Source organism: Bos indicus x Bos taurus, chromosome 19 (genome assembly GCF_003369695.1).
Source record: "Bos indicus x Bos taurus breed Angus x Brahman F1 hybrid chromosome 19, Bos_hybrid_MaternalHap_v2.0, whole genome shotgun sequence".
NCBI lineage: Eukaryota > Metazoa > Chordata > Mammalia > Artiodactyla > Bovidae > Bos > Bos indicus x Bos taurus.
Window position 1 is genome coordinate 10207991 of NC_040094.1, and position 24529 is coordinate 10232519.

The 24529-nt window shown below is 45.2% G+C and overlaps 1 protein-coding gene across 5 annotated transcripts; it reads right to left on the minus strand.

Annotated features, from left to right (window-relative positions):
* Positions 1-3: 3 nt before the first annotated feature.
* Positions 4-14805, minus strand: MKS1 (Meckel syndrome, type 1). 5 transcript variants are annotated; one of them, XM_027518061.1, is made up of 18 exons: positions 14695-14805; positions 14166-14275; positions 12872-12939; positions 12271-12426; positions 11145-11242; positions 10817-10945; positions 10452-10556; positions 10136-10244; positions 9551-9607; positions 5279-5321; positions 4954-5019; positions 3095-3165; positions 2680-2749; positions 2477-2584; positions 1503-1636; positions 919-1001; positions 736-833; positions 4-626 (listed from the first exon to the last, which is right to left on the minus strand). In XM_027518061.1, the coding sequence occupies exons 1-18, from the start codon at positions 14772-14774 to the stop codon at positions 535-537; spliced, it is 1677 nt and encodes a 558-aa protein (XP_027373862.1). In that variant the 5' UTR covers positions 14775-14805; the 3' UTR covers positions 4-534. The 5 variants fall into 5 exon arrangements, 4 of the variants coding, with proteins under 4 accessions (XP_027373862.1, XP_027373863.1, XP_027373865.1 ...); XM_027518062.1 differs by having other exon boundaries at positions 12240-12426; positions 14695-14792; XM_027518064.1 differs by lacking the exon at positions 14166-14275 and having other exon boundaries at positions 14695-14769.
* Between the last annotated feature and the right edge of the window lie 9724 nt (positions 14806-24529).

Consider the following 24529-nt stretch of genomic DNA (forward strand, 5'->3'; position numbering starts at 1 on the left):
ATGTCAGATGGTAGAAAACCTTTTTATGTACAAAAAAACACAATAAAAGCCACTAGCCATCCAGCAGAAAGGACTGCCTTCAGCCTTCACTTACTCCGGCAGCCAGCCCTCGGCAGGAAGAGGAGGTGGGCTCCCAGGGTGGGGATGGAAGACCTCCCTCGCCTGCCTTCTCTCTCGGGCCCCCACGTGTGCAGCAGGTGCAGAACAGGACGAACCACAGCACTCTGCCCCCAAGACCCAGAGACAGGCCGGAGAGCAGGCGGAGCTGAGGACAGAAGTGACTCTGGCCTTACCCCCAAACGGGTCTCAACCCCGAAACACCTGTCCTCTTGTGAGGGGCACGTGCAGGGGCTGACATATCAAGAAGCAACCACCTGTGGGCATTTGGCAGCTGAAGAGCAGGTGGGGGGTCAGGATTCTCAGCTCCTCTGGTTCTCAGCAGGTGAGTGGGGTCTCTAACCAGAAAGATGAAGAGGTGGCAGGGCCTGGGCCGTGGTGGGTATCACTCATCACAGAGGCCAGGGCTGCAGCGAGCTAGGAGACCGAGGTTTCTGAGGGACTCACAAGGTCCTGGGGGAGGCTTTCTCGGGCCTCCTGCATACGGCGCCGGGCTCGCCGGAAGGCCTCTATGAGGGAAGTAGACACGGAGTCAGGACCACGGTGTGGGGACGATGGGGCCCACATGGATGTCGGGAGGGGTGGGGTGGCTGGACTTGGGTGGAGGGAGAAGCCTACCCAGCACATTTTGAATGGAACTCTGCTGGCTGAATCCCTCCAGACGGTCCAACACACTCCGCATCCTCTTTTGGAGGGAACTTGACTCCATGAAGGCCCTGTGGGGGAGCCAGCCACCTGACCACGGCTGCTCTGCAGCCCTGGGGACCAGGAGGTCTGAGGCAGAGGGCCGGGGCCGCTCACCGGGACTGCTGCAGACAGTGCAGGCGGAAGGTGACGCTACCTGTGGTCTCGGTGCGGAGTCCGAAGCGGCTCAGACGCTCCCCCTGTGGATCCGGTTAGTGTCAGGCTTCGGGTGGTTTCCAGACCCCAGGCACCATGCTGGCCTCACTCCCATTCTTATTCCCATTCTTGGGGAGAACAGGTCTGTTGGGGGAAATTCATCCCAACACCCAAATGCCATCACCTCCCGACTGTCAATCAGGGAACAGTCTAGCCTCATTTGAGAATTAGCAGTCTTCTAAGAAGCCGGCTGACCCTCTGCTTCCTGAGGTTTCGGGGATGGGCTGGGGGAAGGGGCCAGTTACTCTGATGGGGACCAGGGGAAACCTCTAAGCGTCCTACTTCTCAGAGCTCTCCTAGGAGCGCATTGCTGTCTGTATGTGCTTCAAGGTATGGCTGAGATTTCCCACTGGAGCCACAGAAAGGAAGAGACTAAGCACTGATGAAGCAATGAACGATTAAGGGGACTTAACCCAGACTGCACCTTTCCCAGAAGACAGGGACATAACTTCCCATGATGAAATCTACCCAGAGACAAAAGTCACCTTGAAGGTTCCTGGTATCCACACGTAGGAGAGGTCCTCCAGCTCCAGAGAGCCACCAATGAAAAACCTCCGCAGTTCAGCCACCGGGCTGAGCTCCAGGGGCCTCCAGGTGGAGACCGTCAGGGTGTGAGAGCCTGGGCAGAAGAGGATGCAGCCAGGGCTGGGAAGGGCCTGCGGTCCCTCGCGGGCTCCCCAGCAGTGACACGGGCCTTGCCACCACTAAAACACCTGGTCTGGGGACGGCCTGACCTCTGGTGAAGGTCACCACGGAGGTTTAGGGGACCCACGTGGGAATCAATCAGACAGAAGCTCAGATCTTAGCTCTGCCAGTTACTACCTGGGCGCTGGCCCAAGTTTCTCAGCCTCTCTGAACCCCATTCTCCTCGTCTAGTAAAACGGAAATAATACCAACACCTATGCCTCAAAGAGTGGTGGGGAGAATTAAACAAGAAGCACTCAGCACACTGCCTGGCACACAAGGGAAGACAGTGGCCATTATTTCTAGAGGAACGGTGACCCACTCAGTACACGTCTGTTCAGAGCCCATCTTGACACAGGCTGCTCCCCTAAGCTGCTGCTGCTGCTAAGTCGCATCAGTCGTGTCCAACTCTGTGCGACCCCATAGATGCCTGCCCACCAGGCTCCCCCGTCCCTGGGATTCTCCAGGCAAGAACACTGGAGTGGGTTGCCATTTCCTTCTCCAATGCGTGAAAGTGAAAAATGAAAGTGAAGTCGCTCCCCCAAGGCTGCAGGTCAAATCAGAGGAGCCGGAATCAGAGTCCAGAGCTGCTCAGCTGTCTCTAATGGAGACAGAAAATGCCCTCAAAAGGAACACAGAATCTTGCAAGTTAAGTGCTTCTAGTTCCCAGCCATCCCCGCTTCTCCCAGGAAGTGGTCGAGTCCTCTGAAGCATCAGCCTTGCATCTAGGAGTGGGGGCAAGAGGGCTGCGTGCAGGGCAGGGACGAGAAGTCACCTGGGGTGGCGGGCAGCACCACAGCCCCATAGCCTTCCACGCGGTACCGCTGCCAGAAGTCCAGTGAGAGGACCTCGCAGTAGAGCACGGGCCACTCTGGGAGCGCATCTGTGGAGGGGAGAAGCGGCCAGGTCCTGGGAGGCCCCCACAGGAGAGGGCGCATCTGAGGAGCCCCAAGGCCGAGGACCGGCCAGGCCACTCACCGACAGATTCATCCTCGTGGAGGAAGGAGGCCTCGAACGTGAAAGGGTAGGAGAAGTAGGCCACGTTATCCTAAAAAGGAGGGCTGTTGTTTTAAACTCAGTGCCACGGAGTGGCAAGGCCTCACCTGGCACTCATTTTTCCTGTGGCCAGTGACAAGGTCATAGTCCCAATGGAAAAGGAAAAACTATCACTCCACACAGGAAATAAGAGGCTAAGAGGGGAAGGGACACCCAGACGCAAGCTGTTGCCATTCTCAAAAAGGCAGAGAATCCAGGGACAAGGCGGCCCTGTAGGGCCCACAGCAAAGCACCAGACCCAGCTCTGGAGTCCTCCCCACACTGCTAGCCCGATCATCTTTGGATGTCATGCTGCGAGCAGCCCTGTTCCCTCCAGGCGCCCCTCTTGTTGCCATACCATCCCCCGGGACTTGGTGGCACAGGTCTGTGTTATTCCTGAGAGCTGCTGGAACGCTGGGCTTGACCAGTCTAAAAGCCAAAGACCACACAAAGTCAACCAGGGAGGAAGGCGAGCAGTTGAGAGAAACACAAAGCTCCTTTCTGCATTCAGTCATTCAGGCACATGACCAATCACTCATGCCATGTTCACTGGGCCCACTGTGTGCTATGACTGGCCCCTAGGGACACTGCAGTGACCGGATAGAAAAGCTTCCTGTCTCTCAGGGAGCTAACCTTCTAGCTGGCAGTGGGAGGGGGCACAGAAAGCCAACCAACAACAGACCATCAGGGAGTGATAAAAGCTAAATATAAAACAGCATGAAGAGACTGAGAGGCCTGGAGGCCCATTTAGGGATGCTGAGGGACCACTCGGAGGTGAAACTTAGGCTGAGACCTAAACTGAAGCAGAACCAGTCATGCAAAGATAGGATTCAAAAGGTTTCGGACAGAGGAAATGGTCCTGAAAAGGCCCTAGAGTGGGAATGAACTTGGCCTGTTGAGGAACAGGAAGCATGACTGGAATGTTATAAAGGAAAGACAGGCCGGGGCCAGCTCATTCAGAGAATGGGGTCTGGACTTTGCTCAAAGTGGGAAGGGAAGCTGTTGGGGCTTTAAGTTGAAGAGAGACAGCTGGTTTACATTTTATAGGCTCGGTTAGGCTGTGGTATGTATGGCAAATGAAATGTAAGGCGGCTTCCCTGGTGGCTCAATGATAAAGAATCCACCTGCCAATGCAAGAGACACAGGTTCAGTCCCTGGTCTGGGAAGACTCCCACAAGCCGAGGAAAAACTAAGCCTGTGCACCAGAACTACTGAGCCTGTGCTCTAGAGCCCGGGAGCTGCGGCTACTGAAGCCTCAGTGCCCGAGAGCCCGTGCTCTGCAACGAGAGAGGCCACTGCCGTGAGAAGCCCAACCACCACAACCAGAGAGGAGCCCCTGCAGCAATGAAGACCCAGCACAGCTAAAAATACATAAATAAAAATTATTTTAAAAAAGAAAAGAAAAGAAACATAAGAGCGAGACAGGAAGCAAGAGGATAAATTAGACATTTAATGCTTTGGCCTAAGTAAGAGATGATGGTGGTTTGGTCCAGGGTCCTCAAGAGAACAGGACATTCAGGACATCTTCGGGAAACAAGCCTGACAGGAATTGCTGATGGCATGAGTGGTGGTAGGGACTAGAGAAAGTGGGGAATCGAGGATGTCCCTTATATTCCTGGTATTAGACACCAAGGAGATGATATTGTGGTTCTGCTAAGATGGAGAAGACCGTGATGGCAGGTTTGCGGCAAGAGGAGGATCAGGGATGCTTTCGGTCACGTTAAGCAGAAACAACAAACAGGTAAGTGGGCATGAGTCTGGAATTCAGGGGGAGGCTAAGAGTAGAGAGAGAAGTCTGGGCGTCTGAGACACACACACAGCACTGAAGCCACAGGAAGGATGGGGCCACCTAGAAAGACTGTGGAGAGACAGTAACAGAAGGCCAGGCCCGGCTTTGGATGCTCTTATAGTTTTAGGTCAACAGCAGATGAGGAAACAGCCAAGGAGGGTGCTGAGCCACCAACGAGAGAGCTGAGTGGAGCACGGAGCCCGAAGGCAAGAGGAGAGGGGCAGTGAGGAAAGTGAGCTGTGGCAACTGGGAGACCAAGGAGGGCGAAGGCAGACACGTCCCCACAGGATTCCACATCTTGGAAGTAACCTATGACCTTGATAAGAATGGTAACAATTTCAGTGGAGGAGTGGGGAAGGAAACCTGACCCAATGCTTCTGGAAAACTGTCAGAAGGGGTAAAGAGAGAGACTTGTGAATACTACTTACTAGAAGTTGGCAACTCCACAAAGAAGTGGACGTAGAGGTTGTCATACTCATAGCCTTGGGCTGAAACTAAGAAAACAGGAAACGGATTCAGTGTATTGCCCTATCACCCCTAACGCCTGACCCAGTCCTGCAGGGCCTACCCACTTGTGGAAGCAAGGCTCCCGAGGGCCAGGGACTCTCTGTGTTTCCAGGAAAGACTCATGCCTGAGTCTCCCGAGCACTGCGGACAACCCAAGGCCACCACTGCAGTGGGGAGGACTATTCCACACTGCTCTCTCTGGCACTTGCCAAGCCTCAGGGGACCTCCATCTGGTGAGACACTTACCCACCTCTCCATTCACGAAGAGCCGGAGGGCACCTGGTGCGGTCTGGGGTAGAGAGAAGTGGGGACCAGTCAGGAGGTCTGAGGGAAGCGACCCCTCTCCTCGAGCCTGTCCATAAACCCCACAGGACCTGTCACAAGATGTCCGATTCTGGCGAGCGACTACCCACGCTTCCTCCCCACCTGCCATTTCTCCACAGATCTGTTTTCTTCATTTCTCAAATGCGTTAACATAGGGGCAAGTTCAATTCAGTTCAGTCGCTCAGTCGTATCCGACTCTTTGCGACCCTATGAATTGCAGCACGCCAGGCCTCCCTGTCCATCACCAACTCCCGGAGTTCACTCAGACTCGCGTCCATAAGTCAGTGATGCCATCCAGCCATCTCATCCTCTGTCATCCCCTTCTCCTCCTGCCCCCAATCCCTCCCACCATCAGAGTCTTTTCCAATGAGTCAACTCTTCGCATGAGGTGGCCAAAGTACTGGAGTTTCAGCTTTAGCATCACTCCTTCCAAAGAAATCCCAGGGCTGATCTCCTTCAGAATGGACTGGTTGGATCTCCTTGCAGTCCAAGGGACTCTCAAGAGTCTTCTCCAACACCACAGTTCAAAAGCATCAATTCTTCAGCGCTCTGCTTTCTTCACAGTCCAACTTTCACATCCATACATGATTACTGGAAAAACCACAGCCTTGACTAGACAGAACTTTGCTGGCAAAGTAATGTTTCTGCTTTTGAATATGCTATCTAGGTTGGTCACAACTTTCCTTCCAAGGAGTAAGCATCTTTTAATTTCATGGCTGCAGTCACCATCTGCAGTGATTTTGGAGCCCCAAAAAGAAAGTCTGACACTGTTTCCCCATCTATTTCCCATGAGGTGATGGAACCGGATGCCATGATCTTCGTTTTCTGAATGTTGAGCTTTAAGCCAACTTTTTACTCTCCTCTTTCACTTTCCTCAAGAGGCTTTTTAGTTCGTCTTCACTTTCTGCCATAAGGGTGGTGTTATCTGCATATCTGAGGTGATTGATATTTCTCCCAGCAATCTTGATTCCAGCTTGTGTTTCTTCCAGCCCAGCATTTCTCATGATGTACTCTGCATAGAAGTTAAATAAGCAGGGTGACAGTATACAGCCTTGACATACTCCTTTTCCTATTTGGAACCAGTCTGTTGCTCCATGTCCAGTTCTAACTGTTGCTTCCTGACCTGCATACAGATTTCTCAAGAGGCAGGTCAGGTGGTCTGGTATTCCCATCTCTTTCAGAATTTTCCACAGTTTATTGTGATCCACGCAATCAAAGGCTTTGGCATAGTCAATAAGCCAGAAATAGATGTTTTTCTGGAACTCTCTTGCTTTTTCCATGATCCAGCGGATGTTGGCAATTTGATCTCTGGTTCCTCTGCCTTTTCTAAAACCAGCTTGAACATCAGAAAGTTCACGGTTCATGTATTGCTGAAGCCTGGCTTGGAGAATTTTGAGCGTTACTTTACTAGCATGTGAGATGAGTGCAACTGTGCGGTAGTTTGAGCATTCTTTGGCATTGCCTTTCTTTGGGACTGGAATGAAAATGGACCTTTTCCAGTCCTGTGGCCACTGCTGAGTTTTCCAAATTAGCTGGCATATTGAGTGCAGCACTTTCACAGCATCATCTTTCAGGATTTGAAATAGCTCAACTGGAATTCCATCACCTCCACTAGCTTTCTTCGTAGTGATGCTTTCTAAGGCCCACTTGACTTCACATTCCAGGATGTCTGGCTCTATGTCAGTGATCACATCATCATGATTATCTGGGTCATGAAGATCTTTTTTGTACAGTTCTTCTGTGTATTCTTGCCACCTCTTCTTAATATCTTCTGCTTCTGTTAGGTCCATACCATTTCTGTCCTTTATCGAGCCCATCTTTGCATGAAATGTTCCCTTGGTATCTCTAATTTTCTTGAAGAGATCTCTGGTCTTTCCCATTCTGTTGTTTTCCTCTATTTCTTTGCATTGATCATTGAGGAAGGCTTTCTTATCCCTTCTTGCTATTCTTTGGCACTCTGCATTCAGATGCCATCTTTCCTTTTCTCTTTTGCTTTTCGCTTCTCTTCTTTTCACAGCTATTTGTAAGGCCTCCCCAGACAGCCATTTTGCTTTTTTGCATTTCTTTTCCATGGGGATGGTCTTGATCCCTGTCTCCTGTACAATGTCATGAATCTCATTCCATAGTTCATCAGGCACTCTATCTATCAGATCTAGGCCCTTAAATCTATTTCTCATTTCCACTGTATAATCATAAGGGATTTGATTTAGGTCATACCTGAATGGTCTAGTGGTTTTCCCTACTTTCTTCAATTTAAGTCTGAATTTAGTAATAAGGAGTTCATGATCTGAGCCACAGTCAGCTCCCGGTCTTGTTTTTGTTGACTGTATAGAGCTTCTCCATCTTTGGCTGCAAAGAACATAATCAATCTGATTTCAGTGTTGACCATCTGGTGATGTCCATGTATAGAGTCTTCTCTTGTGTTGTTGGAAGAGGGTGTTTGTTATGACCAGTGCATTTTCTTGGCAAAACTCTATTAGTCTTTGTGCTGCTTCATTCCATATTCCAAGGCCAAATTTGCCTGTTACCCCAGGTGTTTCTTGACTTCCTACTTTTGCATTCCAGTCCCCTATAATGAAAAGGACATCTTTTTTGGGTGTTAGTTCTAAAAGGTCCTGGTGCACAGGGACGACCCAGAGGGATGGTATGGGAAGGGAGGAGGGAGGAGGGTTCAGGATGGGGAACACATGTATACCTGTGGCAGATTCATGTTGATATATGGCAAAACCAATACAATATTGTAAAGTTAAATAATAAAATTAAATTAAAAAAAAATAAAAGTTAGAAAAGAAAAAAAAATAAATAAAAGATCTTGGAGGTCTTCAAAGAACCGTTCAACTTCAGCTTCTTCAGCGTTACTGGTTGGCGCATAGACTTGGATTACTGTGATATTGAATGGTTTGCCTTGGAAACGAACAGAGATCATTCTGTCGTTTTTGAGATTGCATCCAAGTACTGCATTATGGACTCTTTTGTTGACCATGATGGCTACTCAATTTCTTCTGAGGGATTCCTGTTCGCAGTAGTAGATATAAGGGTCATCTGAGTTAAATTCACCCATTCCAGTCCATTTTAGTTTGCCGATTCCTAGAATGTCAACATTCACTCTTGCCATCTCGTTTGACCACTTCCAATTTGCCTTGATTCACGGACCTGACATTCCAGGTTCCTATGCAATATTGCTCTTTACATAGGGGCAGCACCTAATTTAAATGGTGGAAGGGGCAATGGAGTGTGGGGACCTTATGAGAATGGTCAAGAGAAGCAGGCACAGCTGCCACTGCCCTACAGCAAGAGGCCGGAGACCCTGCTCCCTCTGGGGGCTGAGGCCAAGAAGCTAGGCAGTTTCCTTTTAAATTATTTGTGTCTCTATCTTAGCTAACTTTTTAACATTGAACATCTGTTGCTAATACAATATGAAAATAGTGAAAGCTAATTTTTACAAACAGAGAGGGAGACCACAGGCTAACTCTATCTTTGTTTCCAGATCTAGAAATGGAACTCCTGGATTAACAGAAGACAAAGAACAGGACCACGGGATTATGGACTTAAACTGTTTTGTCTTAAAAGCCAAACTATCTGACGAACAGAAATGAGATGCCTCCCTCCTTTATGGGGCATGTAGGGAAAATATCTACATTAAGAGTAAGGAAGACATTTTTCATTTTTATACTTATTTACAAAAAAAATTAATAGATAGCATCACTGACTCAGTGGACATGAATTTGAGCAAACTCCAGGAGACAGGAAGCCTGGCATGTCACAGTCCATGGGGTCACAAAGAGTTGGACACAACTGAGCAACTCCATAGTAACAATAAAATTAATTATAAAGTAATACATGAATGCATCACCACTGATAAAAATTCAAAACTATCTAAGTTTAGAGAATAAAAAGGAAACATTCCTGAAATATCCCTCTCACCCCTCAATAGCCACCTGCTGTCTCCCAATTCCACCCCCTTCCCAGAGAAAGCCCCCAGAAGGCATGTGCCCTTTGAGACCTCTTCCTAGGCATCGACAGTTCTATATCAACATGCAATACTTCGAAAACACAGCAAGGACTATACTCTGTATGTTATTTTCTACTTTCTTTTTACACTGAGGAGTGTGTCTTGAGGACCTTGAAGAGAGGACCGTCACTCAGCTAGAGTCAGAGCGCTCTTATGGTGGTGCGGGAAGCTGGGCTACTCACCATCTCAAAGTCAGTGCCCACGAGGCTGTTGAGATACTCCTTGTGCCGGCCATAGAGCTGAGGAAACAAACCACACCGAGACTCAAGATGCAGTCCCAGGCAGACCAGGGTTCAGGTCTGAATGGGAGGGAGAAACGCAGCAGGAATGGGAAACACCACAGAGAGCCAGGTGCCTGAGTGCTCCTGCCGCCGACATTGGACAGTGAAACACAGAGGCTCTGGAGTCCACTGGCCTGGGGCCAAGCCAGCTCCCACGATGCTGCGACCTGGGGCAGACTCAGCTTCTTGATCTCCATTGCCTCACTTACAAAATGGTCATAAAATAAGCATTCCCTCGAAGGGCTGCGGTACAGTCTAAATGAAATTAGGCATGTGAAGGCCCTAGCACAGAGCACAGGCCATGCTCAGATAGATCATCATTAGCATAATGATCTTATAACAGGCTCAACGCCTCGTGTCTGATAGGTTAGAAGGGCTTCCCAAGTCAGGAGAGGCCATCAAGAGCAAGACCCGGCCGCTGCTGACCCACCATCAGGCGCGGCCTCAGCTCCCAGCTCTCCGGTTCTCGGATGAATCAGCACTCACGTCCTTGAACACGCGCTGCTCCCGCTCCTCCTCCTCAGGCTGGGCGAGGGAAGACACGTTGTCGACTGTATACTTCCACAGCTCCTGCTTCTCCCCCTCTGTCTCGATTCTGTAAGGTCAAAGCCACAAAGGGACTAACTGGAAAAACAGGAGACGAGGCACTCCAGACCCAACCGAGGGACAAACAAACTGTCGGCTGGGAATTTAAACGTTAGGAGAGATGAAGGGCTTTCTGAGAACTTCCTCAACTCGAGACAAGAAGTGAAGCCCAGCAAAGGAATGCTAGTCTCCACCACCTCTTTCTTCCTCTTCTCACCTGTAGGGTCCTTTGGAGCCAGTGAAGTCAGGTTTTACTGTGATCACTCCATTGCTGTCCACCTTCAGAGTACAGAGGACATGTTCATGCTTCTTATAGCCAAGCCTAGAAACCAGAGGTAACACCAGAGTTCAAGATTGCTGGTCCCATTTCCGGGAAAGAGGATGAGGTATTCAGTTCACATCAGGGGAGAAGACAGAGGCTGGGGTGAGAACAGTCAGAGTAAAAGATTTCCTTCCAAAGAAAAAGAAGGAAACAAAATCCCTCCCTCCAAAATACCTGGGATGACCGTAACAGGAGGGTGATGGTTAGCGACAGGAGAAGAGGATGAAGGTCTGAGTTGGGCAGTGAGAAGCTTCACTCACTTTCCATAGGGCCCCAGGTCTGCCATGATGTACATGGTCTGAAGAGGGGTGTTGATGACATGGTTGTTCCTGATGAATTCTTCTGAGGGCTCCCAGGTGACGATTCGTGACTTAAGAATGCCACCTTCCCTGGGAGACACCACAGGAAGGGTCACTTCCCTGGCACCCCCTGAAGACCCTGAAGGAAGAATGCAAGGGAGCACACCCAGGAGGAGTACAGGGGAGCACTGCACTGCAGAGTGGGACACTCGCGTCGGTGAGCACACCAAGAACACTGGCACAGAAGGAACACCGGGACCTCCCCAGCCCCGTACACACTTGCACTCACGTTCCTCGCCTGTCCTGCCGTCGCCGCCTGACATTTGCCATTCGCTCGACCAAGAAGGACGGCATCTCGCTGGCTGCAGTGGTCATTTTCTGACAGTGCTGGGAAAACAGAGCAGCTTGGTATAAGCCAGCAGCTCAGGGCCACATGGGATCAAGCACCTGGAGGGAAATCTTCCTTCTGAAACCTCACAGGACCTTGAGAGCACAGCCACCTCACAACAGCACACGCTGATGGAGGGTGCAGAGGCACAAACAGCTCAGAGAAGAGCCGACCATGCCCTGATTTGCCCTAAGGTTGTAGCAGCACATTACTCTTGAGAAATGAGTCTGCAGTCTGTAAGCCTGTACCAACAGAGTTGGGGCGGTCTACCCAGGAGATGCTGACATCACTAGGTGGTTGGAAGATGCCAAATGTAACACAAGTATTCCGTGAAAAACGCTCCGTAATTTTCCTTTCTTTACCAAAACAGACAACCTAAATTTTACATGCTACCAACCCACAACTTTCAAAAACATTCACTTAACACCTGGCTTAGAAATCTATAGACTCACAGACAAAAATCAGAAAATATAGGCTCTCCCCTCCTTCAAGGAGTTTATAATCTCACTGAGAAGATAGAACATATCATACAGTGACTGAAGAAAATCTAAAACGAGGCCACGAGGGTATGCTGTCATCGGCAAACTGAGGACACAAGCCATTCCCTATACAGTACTGAATTCCTCTTCAAATCTGTATGTTCGGTTTTGGCTGAATCCCATGATGAATTTAATCTAGATGGTTCTAGACTCCATCCACCTGTCTGATCTCATAATGCACGGGGAAAATCAAACCTAGTGGCTGCTCCCCGCAGTGTGCAGTCTGCAAGCCTAGCATTAGAGACACTGCCGGCTCCCCCAGGCCCTCCAGCAGGTGGGGCAGGGAGCAGCAGCAACACCACCCAGAGACCTGCCCACCTACCTACTCCAGCCTGGCTGCCAGAAACACACGGAAATTCCTAGACAGGCTCACTTAACAGGCTTCTGAGTTAAAGCACGAGGCCAGAAAGCCAGGGGAAACAAGGTGAAGGGAGCTACAGAGCTTGGGTAAGTCTACCTGAGTCTGTCTACTTGGGAAAGAATGATACCTCCTCCAAATTGGTGTATCTATCAGAGTCAGTGTAGGTAAAAATCCGTCGGTTCTTCCTGCCACCTGAATCTTCCAGCTTTAGAATCTCTTGACGGTATTGATGATCCAAAGGGCTCTGACAGGCTGCTTCATTTTGGTACAGATCTACTTCAAACTGAGGTCACAAAGAAACAGAGTTCCAGTGAGAGTATTTTAATTTTGTCGCTACAACTGTTTGGTCAAATATCATTTGTCATGATGTTTTACCTAAACTGATGGAGGACAGAAAAGCCAACAAAGGTTAGAGCTACAAGGAACCAGAGCGACAGTCTAACTCAATTCTGCTGTTATAGAACTGGCACACCAAGACCATGTGCTGCTTTGGTATGTGGCCCAGAGGTGAAAAGCGTGTTACTCAAAATCATAAAACTGGCTAGTGGCAGGTTTTATGTGTGCTGTGCGTACACTGAGCCCGTACACACAGCAGTGGGAAGTATACACTGCTGTAAGCTTTCTGGAAGTCAGTTTGGCGATATGTATCAGGAACCTTTCCCTGCAACCAGGCAGGTGGACGTGGGCCAGGTGCAGGGACACGGAGCAGACAAGGGACACTAGCCCACCTGGCTGAAGAGCTTCTCTTGCCACCCAATCACAACCTCCTCTTCTTCTTCCTCTGGGCGGTGTCCACCTCCAAAGAAAACAGAGCGAGTCAAATGTTTGAGCCCAACTAGCCCTACTTCTTGCTCTCTGGTTGGTTATAACCAAAGTCTGTGCTCTTATATTTGCCACAAAACTAGTTGGAGTTCACTGATTATGAAGTACTCACTCTAGAGAGGCAGTAGATATGTGCAGAAGCCAAGGTTAAGACCCAAGAAGTTTTAATCACCCCCACTAACTTTAATAAAAGAAATCACGTCCTCCAGGAATTATTTAATCTAATTCAGAGTCAAGAGCTGAAATTTAGATATAGGCTGAACAGCTCTTTCTCAATCCCGATTGTCTACATTTGCTATGAACCATGGCATTTTTATCTTCACTATTTCTGAAGCCATAAATCTAGAATCACAAACACTGTAACCTTAAGAGACCAAGTATTAAGAGAGAAAAGGAAAGACATATAACAGATTGTTTTTAAAAAAGAACCAAATCTAGTATGTACACTCCTAGATGAGTATGCCTTTTCCAAAGATATATGCTTCAAAACCCACCAGCTTACACTTTTGCCCAGGAATATTTCTGAACAGAAACAAAAGCAAAGAGACTAGTGACCTAACACAAACACACTGTCTTCTCTTTCTCACTTTTCTGGCTTCTCAGAGAAAGAAAAAGGCTAGAACACAGATAATACTAATACGCACATTTTCTGGGACTTCCCTGGTAGTCCCGTGGTTGCATTGCAGGGGGCATGGGTTCCATCCCTACAGGGAAAACTAAGATCCCGAATGCCACACAGCAAGGTTAAAAAAAAAAAAGTGCATTTTCCAAGCAGACCCAAATGTTTAACTTGTTTTTAAAAAGTGTTTATATTGTAAATTTCAAGTTTGGAGTCATATTTTCTCTTAGAAAAAAAAAAAAATGTCAGAAATGGCATTTGGGTTTAGAGGTAAATTTATAATACACCCAAAGCACAGTATTTGCTATTTCACTACGTTTGACCACAGTTCAGATCAGCTTCTTGATGATAGGAATCACTTCTTGAATTCAATTTTCACACAACATAATGTAGTAGTTAAAACTGCCTGGGATCAAATTCTGACTTCAACAGTTAGCAGCCCAGTGACCTTGGACAAGAAACCCAAGCTCTCTATACCTTTTCTCAGACTACAGACCTGGGTCTACTCTGTCTTAAGAAGTAACCTCAGCCCTAGGCCCTTCCCCAGATCCCCAAGGGGCCCATCACCAAAATACACCCACTGGCCGTTGGGTGAGGCCTAAAAGTGGCCAAGTCTATGAGATCCTTCCCCAGTTGGGCAGCAGGCTGGCAATGGAGGTAGTTGCTTGATGTGATTCTTTGCAGGTGGACTCTGCCAGGAAAAGAGAAGCCCAAAATACTGTTACAAGATACACAAGCAGGAGACGAACACAGAGCAAGGATGGGGAAACGAACCACTGAAGAGATTATGGCTACCAAGAGATGTGGCAGGGTGCAGGCAACAGAGAGGAGGGGAGGGGGGCATGGGGCCCCAGGGAGGAGAGGATGCGAGAGTGTATTGGAGGGAGACATAGGGCTCTGAGGAATTTGGGGGGCGTAGGGTCCTGAAAGGGTGAGTCTAGCAAGTTGCGAGTGAAGAGGGTTCCAGGTAGTGAGGGAGACGCGAGGAGACCGGGATGACAGTGGTCAGTACTGCAAACGGAAGCGAGGGCCCCAGCAAAGGAGAAGTGTAATTCAGGTTCCAATTATCTGAGAGCATAAAAGCACGGGGCTCTGGGGTGATGCGACTACCGGAGGCGGAGGTTGCGCACGGGGTCCCGAGAGCGGTACACGGCCTCTCCGGTATCACTGCTCCAGATGGCCTCCGCCATGACAGCTGCGCCGCGCACGACTGCGCCGGAAAGCGCGCCGCCCCGGTTCCCCTGGCAACTGAGACGCCGTCAGGAGTCTGGAACCCGGTTCCCTAGGCGGCGCGGGAGAAGCCCTGCCCATCGCGGGCCCCGCCCGGGCTGAGTCCCTGCCCACGCCGGCTGGGGTAGTCCTGCGGGGTTGCCGCTGGTCTTTAGTGCGAACAAAGCTCGCTCACACTCAAGGCCGGGCTGGGTGCGCTTGACAAATGAGGAAACTAAAGCCGCGCTATCGGCCCCCATTATGTAGATTCGGACAGAAATGGTCGTTAAGCTCCAAATCCGAGTGTCCTGAGTTCCCAGCTACTACTTTTCCCACCACACCACACAGTCTTACACTGAATCATGGGACACTTTGGCCTCAGAATTGGTTGACGGGGACTCACAGAATGCACCCATTCTTCCCAGAGGAGTGACCGGAGGTGAAGACAGTTACCCAGACATGAAAGTGTCAGAAGATTAATTACTCTTTGGGTTGGCATTCACTGAACCAGAGAAAAAAGAAACAAGGAAGCTAGCAGTAAGGAAGGAAAAGATGTCATTATTGCAGTGGTTTTTCCCCTGCATGTGTTACTTCCCGATTTTTAAGCCACCTTAGATACCGCACAATAAAGTGCCATTCTGAAGACGTGCTTCATTGGGCTGCCAAAGGCGGGACACACCTGTAACCTGTAACCTCGAGTCCGGCTCTCTGGCACCTTGGGGATGGCAGCAGTTATCAGCCTTTGTCATTTGCTGCTGCTTGTCCCCTGAACCCAGTTTGATTGTATGGCATTGGGAGCCATCAGCAACAAAGCTGCTCTTGTATAACACTAAAGACTCACTATAACAATAGCCCTATTTATGTAAGATCTAATACAGCCTGGGCTCCTTGTTTATGTTGTCCCTAATCCTCCTAGAACTCCCTTAAGTAGGTATTTGTTATTCTCATAGTCAGTGAAGTTATTGAAGGCCAGAACGTGAAGGTAGAACTGGAGTAAGTGGCAGAGGAGCTGAGACTCCAGCCCAGGCCTGTCTTTAAAGCCTGAACACCTTACCACTCTGCTTCACAACCTCTTACCTACCAATTTATTCTGTAAGAGCACACAATTCCCAACCTGGGAAATAGTAATAATTATTTCAACAGGTGAAACTGTGAAGGCAGACTATCATTCTTAAGAAAAAAGATCACTCTAATTTTTTCTTTTAAAATTGTGAATAGGCAACACTTTGCCATATGAACCACAAATGATGAAGTTGGAGCCTGAAACAACTTTGGTTTTACACCAAATCTAACTTAGAGCAAAGTCAACCTGACATAAGTATAAGCAAAGTACTGTATCACATGATATGCAAATATAAGTGATTTGTCTAAGTAACCATAATTAAATTATATTTATACAGGTAAACTAGATTTTTATTCCTTTTATTTACTGATATAAATCAGGATTCTTAAAATTGGGATCCATGAGCAGAGTTCAAGGGGTCTACTGATTCCCTTACCCAGTGGGGAGAGGGAAGGGAGAAAAGCAAGATAGGGGTATGAGATTAGGAATTACAAACTACTATGTATAAAATAAATAAGAAATAGAGATATGTTTTATAACACAGGAAAATATAGCTGTTCTTTTGTAATAACTTTAAATGGAATATAATCTATAAAACTATTGAATCCCTGTTTCAGGTTTTATACCTGAAACTAACGATCTAAATTGACTGAGCTGTGCTTAGTCATACAATCGTGTCTGACTCTGCGATCCCATGGACTGTAGCCTGCCATGCTCCTCTGTCCTTGGGGATTCTATAGGCAAGAATACTAGAGAGGGTTACCAGGCCCTCCTCCCGGGAATCTTCCCAACCCAGGGATTGAACCCAGTTTTCCTGCATTGCAGGTGTAGTCTTTACTGTTTGAGCCACCAGGGAAGCCCAAATCAACTAACTATACTTCAACTAAAAAAAAAAAAAAAAAAACTCCCTAGGGACTTCCCTCGTGGTCCAGTGCTTAAGAATCCACCTTGCAATTCAGGGGACACGGGTTTGGTCCTTGGTATGGGAACTAAGATCTCACATGTCACAGGGCAACTAAGACGGCAGGCCACAACTACTGAGCCTTTGCACCACAACTAGAGAATCAATGCACCACAACCAAAGATCCTGCATGATGCAACAAAGATCCCACGTGCTGCAACTAAGCCCTGATGCGGACAAATTAAACAAACGAAAAACCCTCCTTGAGCTTTTTGCTTTTTTCTCCTTGGGCCATTTTTCTGGAAAGAGTTTGTGGCTTTTATCAGATTCTGGAAGGAGTCTGTATCCTGATATCAAGAAGAGCCTGATCCCCACTATGTTTGTGTACTGACATCTTGCTAAAAATGTAAAGTTTGGATTACATAACATAAAGGCCAAAATCCCCTGTACCATCACCAGCGACCGTTCCTCCCCTATCCCTAATCAGGAATGTTTAGAGTCGATATTTACTGTGCTCTCCCTAAAATAGTGCCATTGTTTGGATAATTTTTTTGGTTAAAAAAGGATTGCACAATCATGAAGGGTAAACATGGCTTCCTTTTCACATGTTTATAAGCCAAGACATTAATTGTATTTCTCAATCTTATGACCAGGAAACGTAGAGCCTGGATTAATGTTCAAGATGTTTTGACTCAAACCTATGGGCTCTCCTATGAAGTGGACTGTCTCCTTAAAACTACTCCCATTCCCAAGCCCATTTTTTTCTTTCTTAAACTGGTCACATCTGAGCTACATCATAACGGTCCAATCACTCTCTTTCCCCTCTCCAGCTGATACTTTATAACTTACTTGGAAGTTATAAAGTTAGTGCTTATTCTCACAGAGGAGGAAGACTGTCATACGCTTCTTCCAAAACTCTTCTGTGTCCCCCAGGGTCCGTGCTTTGTGTCTATTAACTGTCCCTTGAACTGACCTTGGTTCAGAGAAGAGATCCTTCTGGAATGCAACAATCTTATGAGGAATAATAGACTTGACTCTTGCTTTTCTCCCTCTGCCTCTGACTTTGAAGATGGAGCTGTGGGCCTTAAACATACCATAAAGCAGAGATTGTCAGATTGGATAAAAAGCAAGCTGTGATTGTATGCTGTCCATGAGACACTGGCTTTAAATATAAAGACATTCATAATTTAAAAGTTAAAAAATATAAGGAAATCTTGCTATTTGTGACAACATGGTTGTAAGGGTATTAAGCTGAGTGAGGTTATTATGCTGAGTGAAAAAAGGTCAGAAAAGATAAATACTTTCATTTCATTTATATGTGGAGTCTAAACACTAAAACAAGTAAATAAACACAACAAAATAGAAACAGAATTATAGATACAAAGAACAAATAGCTTTAAGGAAGAGGGGAGGAAAGAAATAGGTGAAGCAGATTAAGAAATACAAACTTCTACTTGCAAGGTAAACTAGTCATGAGTATGAAATGTACAAGGTGGGGAATATAGTCGATAATTATGTAATATTGTATGATGAGAGGTCATAACTAAACTTTTGTTGATCATTTTGAAATGTATAGAAATATCAAACCACTGTTGAATAACAGAAACTAATATAGTATTGTAGTTCAGTTATATTTCAAAAACAAACTCATAGAAAAAGAGATCAAATTTGTGTTTATCAGAAGTGGGGGGTAGAGAAAGGGGAAATTGGATTCAGACACTCAAAAGGTGCAAACTTCCAGTTAAAAGAAAAATATGTGTATGTAAAGTACAACATGATAAATAGAATTAACATTGCTGTACATTACATATGAAAGTTATTAAGAAGGTAAATCCTAAGCAATCTCATCACAAGGGAAAATATTTTTTTCTATTTCTTTAATTTTGTATATGTACTTTTGCATTCTGTAATTTTGTATGAGATTATGGATATTCACTAAACTTACTGATAATCATTTCATGATGTTTATAAATCAAATCATTATGCTGTACACCTAAAACTTACACAGTGCTGTATGTCAGTTAGATCTCAATAAAACTGGATGAAAACAAAAGTAGAAATGAAAAAGAAAAACAAATTAGTTTTTTAAAGTTAAAGGATGGAAAAAGATGTACCAAGCAAACATTAATCCAAAGAAAACTAGAAAGGCTATCTTAATAACAGACAAAATAGATTTCAAAACAAGGGATATTACCAGGAATAAGGAAATATATTTTGTAATGATAAATGCACCAATTCATCAAGAGAACATAAGAAAACTAAATATTTATGCACTTAACAATTTCAAAATACATGAAGCAAAAAATTGATAGACTTGAAAGGGGAAATAGGCAAATTCAGTTATAGTTGGAGATAGTAACACTTTTTTTTAATTGAAGTATGATTGACTTATAATATTGTATTAATTTCAGGTGTTCAGTTCAGTTCAGCTCAGTCGCTCAGTCGTGTCCGACTCTTTGCGACCCCATGAATCGCAGCACGCCAGGCCTCCCTGTCCATCACCAACTCCCGGAGTTCACTCAGACTCACGTCCATCGAGTCAGTGATGCCATCCAGCTATATCATCTTCTGTCGTCCCCTTCTCCTCCTGCCCCAATCCCTCCCAGCATCAGAGTCTTTTCCAATGAGTCAACTCTTCACATCAGACGGCCAAAGTACTGGAGTTTCAGCTTCAGCATCATTCCCTCCAAAGAAATCCCAGGGCTGATCTCCTTCAGAATGGACTGGTTAGATCTCCTTGCAGTCCAAGGGACTCTCAAGAGTCTTCTCCAACACCACAGTTCAAAGGCATCAATTCTTCGGTTCTCAACCTTCTTCACAGTCCAACTCTCACATCCATACATGACCACAGGAAAAACCATAGCCTTGACTAGATGGACCTTTGTTGGCAAAGCAATGTCTCTGCTTTTGAATATGCTATCTAGGTTGGTCATAACTTTCCTTCCAAGGAGTAAGCGTCTTTTAACTTCATGGCTGCCGTCACCATCTGCAGTGATTTTGGAGCCCCCAAAAATAAAGTCTGACACTGTTTCCACTGTTTCCCCATTTACCTCAGAAGCTTTTTAGTTCCTCTTCACTTTCTGCCATAAGGGTGGTGTTATCTGCATATCTGAGGTTATTGATATTTCTCCCAGCAATCTTGATTCCAGCTTGTGCTTCTTCCAGCCCAATGTTTCTCATGATGTTCTCTGCATAGAAGTTAAATAAGCAGGATGACAATATACAGCCTTGACATACTCCTTTTCCTATTTGGAACCAGTCTGTTGTTCCATGTCCAGTTCTAACTGTTGCTTCCTGACCTGCATATAGGTTTCTCAAGAGGCGAGTCAGGTGGTCTGGTATTCCCATCTCTTTCAGAATTTTCCACAGTTTATTGTGATCCACACGGTCAAAGGCTTTGTTACAGTTTCAGGTGTACCAAACAGTAATTCAATATGTTTGTAGATTATGCACCAAAGTTATTGCAATATTATTGATTATATTACCTATGCTGTACATTTATCCCTGTGACTTATTTATTTTATAACTGGTAGTTTGTACCTCTTAATTCCCTTCACCCATTTTGCACATCCCTGAACCCTCCTCCCTTCTGGCAACCCCAAGTTTGTCCTCTGTATCTCTAAATCTATTTCTGTTTTATTCTACTTTTTTGTTTCTTTGTGTTTTAGATTCCAGATATAAATGAAAACATTCAGTATTTGTTTTTCTCAATCTTATTTCACTTAGCATAATACCCTTTTGGTACATGCATGCTGTTGCATATGACAAGATTTCATTCTTCTTATAGCTGGGTAATAATCCATTGTGTATATATGCCACATCTATTTATTTGTCTACTGATGAACTTGAGGCTGCTCCCGTGTCTTGGCTATTATAAATAATGCAACCATGAACACTGTGGGTATACATCATTTTCAGTTAGTGTTTTTATTTTCTTCAGATAAAAACCCAGGGGTGGAATTTCTGGATGGTATGGTAGTTATATGTTTAATTTTTTGAGGACTCTCTATATTGTTTTCCACACTGACTACAACAATTTACATTTCCTACCAAGAGTTTATGAGGGTTCTCTTTTTACTACATCTTCACCAACACTTGTTATTTGTTCTCTTTTTGGTAATTCTTTCTTTCTAATGTATTTATTTTAATTGGAATCTAATTACAATATTGTAGTGGTTTTTGCCATACATTGCCATGAATCAGCCGTGGGTGTACACGTGTCCCGCACCCTGAACCCCCTTCCCCGCTTCCTTCCCATCCTGTCCCTCAGGGTCATCCCAGTACACCAGTAAGGTGTGAAGTAATGTCTCATTGTGGTTTTGCATTTCCCTGATGGTTAGCAGCTTTTCATGTCTCTTGGCCAACTATATGTTTTCTTTGGAAAACTGTTTCAGGTCCCTTTTAAATCAGATTTTTATCTAATGAGTTGTGTGAGTTCTTTGTATATTTTGGATATTTAACATTAACTGCTTATTAGACATATCAGTTGCAAATATATTCTCCCATTCAGTATGTTCCTTTTCATTTTGTCCACAATTTACTTCACTGTGCACAAGATTTTTAGTTTGATATGATCTCTCTCTCTCTCTCTTTTTTTTTTTTTTGCTTTTGTTGCTCTGTACTGAGAAATAAGATCCAAGAATTATTGCTAAAATCAGTGTCTAAGAGTGATTTTTCTTCTGGAAGTTTTATAGTTTCAGGTCTGATGTTTATGTCTTTAATCCATCTATTTTGAGCTTATTTTTGTATAGAGGGTGAGAGAATGGTCTGGTTTCACTCTTTTACATGTAGCTGTTCAGTTTTCCAACAATTTTTCTCTCCAAAAGAGAGATTATCTTTTCCCCAATATATATTCTTGCCTCCTTTGTCATCAATAAATTGATCATATGTGCATGAGTTTATTTCTAGGCTCTCTACTCTGCCCCATTGATCTATGTGTGTGTATGTTTGTGCCCGTACCATACCATACTACTTTTTTTTAACCATTGTTACATGTGTGCATTTTATTTAACAGTGCTGTGTACATAGTGGGCAATTACATTCTTATATGAATATCTAGTCTTTCTAGATATTTAGAAGTGCTTGATGCATTTAAAAGAAGTAGTAGTAGAATAATGCTATTTATAAATAGCTTTTTTATAGTATAAATTAAAATGATTCATGTCTTGAGAATTACAGAATCTCAAGGGAGTTTTGCTGATTGTAATAGCATTTCTTAATTATGAAAATATGATAGATAACACATTTGCAGGAGACTTGGAAAATATAGAAAAAGGTTACACACAGTTCCACTATATATTATAATTATTTTAAGTAGATAAATTAAGATTTTTAGTTGGAGTTTCAATATCAAACTATATAACACCATACATAAAAGTTAACTCAAAATAGATTAAGGATCTAAACGTAAGGCCAGAAACTATAAAACTCCTAGAGGAAAACATAGGCAAAACACTCTCTGACATAAACCGCAGCAGGATCCTTTATGGCCCACCTCCCAGAATATTGGAAATAAAAGCAAAAATAAACAAATAGGACCTAATTAAAATTAAAACTTCTGCACAACAAAGGAAACTATAAGCAAGTTGAAAAGACAGCCTTTAGAATGGGAGAAAATAACAACAAACGAAGCAATAGACAAAGAATTAATCTCAAAAATATACAAGCAACTCCTGCAGCTCAATTCCAGAAAAATAAAAAAGCCAATCAAAAAGTGGGCCAAAGAACTAAACAGACATTTCTCCAAAGACATACAGATGGCTAACAAACACATGAAAAGACACTCAACATCACTCATTATCAGAGAAATGCAAATCAAAACCACAATGAGGTACCATTTCACGCCAGTCAGAATGGCCACTATCCAAAAGTCTACAAGCAATAAATGCTGGAGAGGGTGTGGAGAAAAGGGAACTCTCTTACACTGTTGGTGAAAATGCAAACTAGTACAGCCACTATGGAGAACAGTGTGGAGATTCCTTTAGGTGCACTGGGATGACCTAGAGGGATGGTATGGGGAGGGAGGTGGCGGGGGGGCGGTTCGGGATTGGGAACACGTGTACACCCATGGTGGATTCATGTTGATGTATGGCAAAACCAATACAATATTATAAAGTAATTAGCCTCTAATTAGAATAAATAAATTTAAATTAAAAAAAAAAAAAACTGGAAATAGAACTGCCATATGACCCAGCAATCCCACTGCTGGGTATACACACCTAGGAAACCAGAATTGAAAGAGATATGTGTACCCCAGTGTTCGTTGCAGCACTGTTTATAGTATCCAGGACACGGAAGCAACAAAGATGTCCATCAGCAGATGAATGGATAAGAAAGCTGTGGTACATATACACAATGGAATATTACTCAGCCATTAAAAAGAATACATTTGAATCAGTTCTAATGAGGTGGATGAAACTGAAGCCTATTATACAGAGTGAAGTAAGCCATAAAGAAAAACACCAATACAGTATACTAACACATTTATATGGAATTTAGAAAGATGGTAACGATAACCCTGTATGCAAGACAGCAAAAGAGACAGCTGTATTGAACAGTCTTTTGGACTCTGTGGGAGAGGGTGAGGGTGGGATGATATGGGAGAATGGCATTGAAACATGTAAATTATCATATGTGAAATGAACCACCAGTCCAGGTTCGATGCATGATACAGGGTGCTTGGGGCTGGTGCACTGGGATGACCCAGAGGGATAGGATGGGGAGAGAGGTGGGAGGGGAGTTCAGGATGGGGAACACATGTACAACCATGGCGGATTCAAGTCAATGTATGGCAAAATCAATACAATATTGTAAAGTAAAAGAAATAAATAATAATTTTTTAAAAAATCAATAGAATGAATATACAGAGAAGTAGATGGATATAGTAGACAAAAAACACAGCAAACCAGTTCGACATAACTAAGATTTATACAATTTTCACACAACAGTAGGATACAAATTCTATTCAAGTTCCCATAGACTATAAACTAGGAGACATATCCAGGACATAAGACCAGATATTAATTTCTCACTTAAATGCTTTCTTCTCTGCAATCACCTGTGTTTTTCAGTCTTCTTTAATCTAATTATCTGCTGGTGGGTGGCATTGTACTCCCTCCCTCTTAGTTGTTTGGCCTGAGGTGACCCAGCCCTGGGGCCTACAGGCTCTACAGAGGAGTTAATGGTGAGCTCCAAGAGGACTTAAGCCAGGGAGCAGGTTTCAGGACGGCTGCTACCAGTGCCCTGGTTCCTGGGGTGAGCCACTGCCAACCGATGCCTTCCACAGGAGACCTTCCAACACCTGCAGGTGGGTCTGGTTCAATCTCCTGTGGGGTCATTGTCCCTGTCCCTTGGGTCTTGGTGAATGCCAAATTTTGTTTGTGCCCTCCAAGAGTGGAGTCTCTTTTCCCCCAGTCCTGTGGAAGTTCTGTAATCAAATCCCCCTGGCATTCAAGTTCAGATTCCCTGGGGATTTCCAGTCTCTTTGCCAGATCCCCAGGCTAAGAAGCCTGACATGGAGCTCAGAACCTTCACAACAGTAGGAGAACTTCTTTGGTATTATTGTTCTCTGGTTTGTTTGTCACTCAGCTGGCAGATACGGGATTTGATTTTATCATGATTGCACCCCTCCTACCATCTTGCTGCAGCCTCTCCTTTGTCTTTGGATGGTGGGGTATCTTTTTTTGGTGGGCTCCAGCATCTTCCTGTCGATGGTTTTTCAACAGCTAGTTGCAATTTTGGTGCTCTCGCAGGAGGAGATGAGAGAACATCCT

What these genes read in the sequence shown, in the direction of transcription:
- MKS1 (XM_027518060.1), bottom strand. Translation starts at nt 14,475, where the DNA reads ATGTCTCCCTCCAATACACTCTCGCATCCTCTCCTCCCTGGGGCCCCA. An exon ending in CGGCAGGACAGGCGAGGAAC is followed by an intron (nt 10,946 to 11,144) that starts GTGAGTGCAAGT and finishes GGTGTCTCCCAG; the next exon opens with GGAAGGTGGCATTCTTAAGT. An exon ending in TGTGGAGTTGCCAACTTCTA is followed by an intron (nt 3,166 to 4,953) that starts GTAAGTAGTATT and finishes TTTGGCTTTTAG; the next exon opens with ACTGGTCAAGCCCAGCGTTC.